The 5,783-nt window shown below is 41.5% G+C and overlaps 2 protein-coding genes across 3 annotated transcripts in view; one reads left to right on the forward strand and one right to left on the reverse strand.

Moving 5' to 3' along the window:
• The window catches only part of SARC_05938, a 7,559-nt gene extending 4,713 nt beyond the window's left edge, over positions 1-2,846 (reverse strand). Inside the window, exons 1-4 of one of the 2 annotated variants that reach the window (XM_014300181.1) lie at positions 2,647-2,846; positions 2,201-2,388; positions 1,152-1,367; positions 151-297 (exon numbers count right to left, since the gene is read on the reverse strand). In XM_014300181.1, coding sequence (XP_014155656.1) covers positions 151-297; positions 1,152-1,367; positions 2,201-2,388; positions 2,647-2,759 — 664 coding nt within the window. In that variant the 5' untranslated portion in view covers positions 2,760-2,846. Of the gene's footprint in view, positions 1-150; positions 298-1,151; positions 1,368-2,200; positions 2,490-2,646 lie in introns of those variants that run through there. The other variant, XM_014300180.1, reaches the window with a different exon arrangement.
• Positions 2,847-3,850: 1,004 nt separating this feature from the next.
• SARC_05939 (hypothetical protein) lies at positions 3,851-4,534 on the forward strand (the record flags this gene model as incomplete). Its single annotated transcript, XM_014300182.1, has 3 exons — positions 3,851-3,884; positions 4,032-4,195; positions 4,412-4,534. The coding sequence occupies 3 exons, from the start codon at positions 3,851-3,853 to the stop codon at positions 4,532-4,534; spliced, it is 321 nt and encodes a 106-aa protein (XP_014155657.1).
• Between the last annotated feature and the right edge of the window lie 1,249 nt (positions 4,535-5,783).

The following is a 5,783-nucleotide window of genomic DNA, read 5'->3' on the forward strand; positions in this document are numbered from 1 at the left end:
TGTGTGTGTGTGTGTGTGTGTGTATATATCGTATATATATAGATATAGATATAGATATAGATATAGATATAGATATAGATATATATATGTGTGTGTGTGTGTGTGGATGTATGTATATGTATATGTATATATATAAGAAAAGTCAAGTACCTTCTTTCGCATAACCGATTAGAGGGGCGCCAAGCAGTTTTTCTGCCTCTCTGGCCACAGCATTAGCTTTGGCGCCAAACCCGACATCCATAATGACATCAAAGGTCGCAAGCGTCGTGTGCTGCAAAACATCTACCATGATACGGCCTGTAGCGCAGAGAAAACTGTTGAGAGCCCATTCATATAACGATGCAATTCAGATATATTAACACGTACGTACCATTATAACCTGTATGGAAGGTAAATATGTGGAGGTATATAAAATATTTATAGTTTGTATGCAGAACAATCCAACTTGTCGGTGTAGTCGAGATGTGATGATTCCTGCCGTTCAATTATGTATATAGATATACATAGCAGCTTTTTCTTTATTCAATCACCCAATCGCCCAATCGCCTCAAGACTCTCCTTAATGTGTACCATAATTGGCTCAACTGCTAAGTGCCACTCTACCGTCTGGATATCGTGGGCTCGACAGCGCTGTACGCAACCATACACTGCGTGATTTACAAACCAATCATTGATGCACTTGTACGACACCACACCGACATGTCTTGTTCAGCTGCGTCAACATGTACTTCCCATAACAATGCCTAGTTACTGAGCGAAATGGTGTATGCTACGCCGCATGCGCCATACCGTGCGCAGAACCTGGCTTATACTTCATTCGTTGCACAACACGCCACCCAATACACCGGAAACAGACAACCCATCATCAGCGATACAATACTAGGCAGGTGTGATCTATACTCCTTAACATAGGCACTACCTTACTCACCACCAACAAGATCTGACTACACCACTATGTTCTATAACCCACAACCTAATCTTCACTTACTCATCTCCACTACCCCTGTGCAACCTCCTGTGTTCTATGCCCGTGACCCACACAATACATACTGACCTGTCATCAACCATTCCCCTACTAAACTCCATACTAAACTCTCTACAAAACCTTTGTGTTCTATACGCAGCACCCCACACAATGTCTCCTCACTCACCGTCGTCAGCCCTGTCAATGAGCGTCCCCCATAGCTGGCCGAGTTGGCGGGCGTAGTGCTGCATTTTAGGGATCATGAGCTTTACCTTGCTATGCGCAAAGGCAGGCTTCGAAATGCTCAGCATGCGTGCATGGGGTTCTCCGTGTGCCGTAAGCAATCCGTCGCCCAGCCCAAAGATGAGCTGTGCGTTGGGTTTCTCCGGACGCTCATAGCTGTCTGTAGAGTGAGTAGATGTATCGGAGTCAAGAGCAAGAAATGCACAATGAAAGTAAATATTAAAGCATATACAGTGACCTATAGTAGCAGAACCGTGGCGGGACGAGAGAATCAAAATATACCAAAAACTGCATGACAGAGTCGAAACTGTTGAAAGTTTCCGCAGTGCTAGGAAACAATATACTGTGCACATGGGATTGGAAACGCCATAACTCATGGTACAGCTGACTTCGATCATCTTTACGCCCGACCAAGGTATCCGATATATGCATATGTACATGCAGATTATTTGTGTATATATACATGTAGAGATACAGATGTTTCATACGCCAGATGAAGAATAATTCATAGCACCTAACTAACAAGAATTCCAGTCAACAGATAAAACAACCGGACAATAACTTCATCTTCGCGCACGCTTACTGGTGTACCATGTGACAGATACACAACAACAGACAAGCAACAGACTCTTGCGAAGACTTACAGGTGCTTCATACTACAGATAATGATAACAACAAAAAAAAATAGCACAGAGAAAGAACAGAACGCAGCAATTTTAACTTCGCACAGTTTCATGCGACAGATGTTTTGGCGAACAACACTTGATAGCTTTATCCTCTCATACACGTACAGGTACTTCATGCGACAGATAAATAACACCACATATATACAACATCCGGTTGCTCACAACATACAGTGTACACATATCAGGACCTAGCTAATCAGCACACAACAGCCTTATTAAAATGCATCTACCAAAACCTCGCTATCCACAGGATCTATCCTCACACCCACTGAAACTACACTCCAGTCATATCCTCGCACATACATACAGGGATCGTCCACCAGGACCTGTTTAATGAGCACAGGGTCGCCCAATCCGACACGTGACTTTCCCCACAGGCCGTATGTCTTGTACAGAGGACCGTACTTGATATGCCATGTAAGTGGTGGCACCATCGGCTTGCTGTTGATCAGCTCAGCCATGTGCCCTGTGAGGCGGCCCAGCATGCCTGGGGGTCTGTTGCAGAGGGGAACAGGGACGACAACTCAGTGCAGCTTCATCTGGTCTGGTTTCAAGTCCCCCCATTGCAAAGTTGAAAGCATGGTGCTGGCCACGTCCACCTCTAATCAGTCGTATACATGTATATGTATGCACAACATAGAGATAGAGATACCATATACAGGTTTGTGTATGCGAGTGTGTAAATACATATATAACACACAATCATACAAGGTAGTCTCAAGCGTTTCGGTTGCTTCTAACCTCAAGGCATACCTTGGAGGCCCTGGCATACGACGTAGTGGGTCGACATAATCTGGGTATATGAAGATTGAGTACAAAAAATAGCCCACTAGAGCAATCAGTAACAGAGCAGGAACCCCTAACATGATGTCTCAGACCAAATCAGTTTAGCATGGATATATATTTAAAATTACAATTAATATATATAGTTTTTACCGAAATGTATTTATATATATATATATTATATTTATATTATATATATATATATATATATATATATATATATATATATATATAGTTTCAAGTTGCAAGTTGTTGCATAGTCACTATATACTATACTTATTATTCTTTATTAAAAAATATTAAAAATTAAAAAATCAGACAGACGTCTTCTGGTATCAATTTCTCTATATTTATGTATTTGTTTATTTTGATTTTTGTCATGAATTTTCAATTTTGTGCCAATCGTATTAGGATTCGATTTTGATTCGCTCAACGTAACCGAACCAAATTCCAAAAGCCCAGAAGCGGGGTCGACCGTGCGGGTCTGCGACTCTGCGACTCTGCAGTCTGCGGGCCCGCGGGGCCAAATCCCAAAGTTCGGTCCTTAATCACCAAATCCAAAATCCGTGTAAATAGCATCACAATTTGATAGTCGGGACGGATTTTTTTATTTACTTACATACCGTGTCCTACGGACATGTCCGTTGACTCCGTTCTCCCTTTTTAAAAATTTGCACTTCTCACTAAATAGTAGTATTAGATGTATGTTTCAGGAGGCTGTGTAGAGAGGGTCTTTTAAAATACTGTACTTTATATTATTTTTTGGCGCGCTTTTGTATTATACAAAAGTGTACTGTACTGAAATTGTACACGTAGGTGGTCACGTTTTGTTTTTTAAAGGTAAATACAAATTTGTTGCGATTATGGTGTGCTCGGTGGCTATATGTAAGAATGACGAGGGAACGATGCGCAATAGATCTCGAGTCCATTTCTTCTGCTTTCCAAAGCCGAACGAAGATCCGGAGCGGCGATACCCCTCAAATTCATTTCTCCTAGCGAGTTCGCGGCAACTAAAAACTAGAACAATACCGGGTCATTATATTGTAGTTAGAAATCGTAGTCAGTAAAACTTCTTACCAGATATGCAGAAGATAGTTTCGCAACGTCAAAGTGATGCTTTACCAGCCGACTGCATATTTGCAGGGCCTGGTTCTTAACATTTCTACCCTCTCCTATGGACGTACATAGACCAACTCTCAGTCAAATAGGTAAGGTACAATTGCTATGGGCATCGACTAAATTAACATACACCATGTACCAATGCTTTCATGAACATGATTCTTTTCTATGGGCTGGTCTATAACAATCCGTATCTACTAGCCACTAATATAAATACATACTTATTGTAATTACAGGGGGCAAAAGGTTTGAGATCAATTCAATAAACTGTGCAGTAGCATCAGATTATTTGGATGTTGCTTTAGCTAAGGCTGATGAGACTGGTTTTGAAGTTGCACCTATGATATGTGGACAAATTACTCTGGGCGGAGATTCAGGACCGGACCAGAGGGCCCGACCTGTAAGTGTAATTTTAGGACCGGACCAGAGGACCGGACCTCGGTAGATTTTTTCAGGCCGGGGTGAATTTCTGATCAGGACTGACACTTGAAAACGATGACGCGTATGTAGGAGGCCACGGAAACTATTCACCTCATTCGTGGGCAACTCAGCCAACTTCGTGAATTTTCAATGGCGAATAAGGACAATATCGGATAATAATGATCTTGAGCAACAGGTAGCACCAACATCGCAGCCACTTTGTGCTCCTCTATACTCAACGCAAGCATGGACGACACCAAATGACCAGTTACCTACCAGCGTAGCTAACAATATGAAACAAACTAGCCAAGCCCAGTGAAACGCATAATTGGCCGCACGAGGCGTACTTCTCAAGTAGCTACTTACCATTTTGTGCACGTTAGCTCGTAATGTAATAAGCTGGGTCTCCACATTAGACTCTATGTATAAACGTACTCTTAAGCAGTACGCAAATTATAAACATACTCTTAATAGTATGAGGAACTTAAGTTTCCTAAATGTGCTCTTAATAGCACGAGGAACTTAAGCCTCCTAAATGTGCTCTTAATAGCACGAGGAACTTAAGTGTCCTAGAATGGTTTTTAATGGTTTTATAAATTAAACCTTTTCCATTTAACATATCAGATATTTGGATGAGGCCATTAAAAGGCCTCAGTAAAATACCAAACATAAGATTTGGTCTAGTTCTATTAATAAAGCTTTATTTACTTTCCAATTTTTATTAATATCTGAATACTTCGGTAGCGAGATGGCTCAACCGAATATAGGTTTCTAGGGACTCTTAACGTTACCTAGTTGATCCTCTGATAAGCCAACCAGATGTGCCAGTCTGATGAAGGCTAAGTCGGTAATTCTTGATAGTGGCAAGCTATTGGTTAAGACAATAACTAAAGACGTCAAGAGCATCTTTATTTTTATTTCTTTTTTTTTAAGATAGGGTTTTATGAGTCTCTCGGATTCACCCCAGAATAGAGCGACAACGAAACACTAAATGAAATCCCTTCGGCGGAAATAGTACTGAGAGGATCATATATAGGCAATGTCTCAGCCTCACAATCCCTCAGAGTATTGCTGTTTTCACGAGGCAACCCTAACTTTAATAAACGTCTCATTTCGTTTATTTATATCGATATTTACACGATATATAGAATTTACTTACGCGTTTAATTTTTTTCTAAGGCATTAGTATCGCCTTTGTTAGACCGAATCTTACAGTAAAGAGTGGATGCTGAAACACGCCCAAAATCAAGCACAAGAAATTCAGACCCTTGATGAGATGCCGACTGAGTTTTGTTTTAGGGTTTTGAGACCTTGTTGGTACGCTTGGCACGTTTGAAGTGGTGGATCGCGATAGCGTTTTAAATCTTTGAGTCTTTTTGTGGATGTGTCGAACGGGGTAGTGGTGTCAACAGGTGTGGGACGGGCACAGGGGAGGAAGCCCGTAATTTCGATATCGGAGGACAAGTGCATATGTGACGGGACGCGAGTATGGGGAATACTTGGGTGGGGAGGAGGACGGTGACGTTGTTTTATTAGTTTTGCGCGTGAACAGCATGGTGTAAACTTCG

Source organism: Sphaeroforma arctica (assembly GCF_001186125.1).
Source record: "Sphaeroforma arctica JP610 unplaced genomic scaffold supercont1.404, whole genome shotgun sequence".
NCBI lineage: Eukaryota > Ichthyosporea > Ichthyophonida > Sphaeroforma > Sphaeroforma arctica.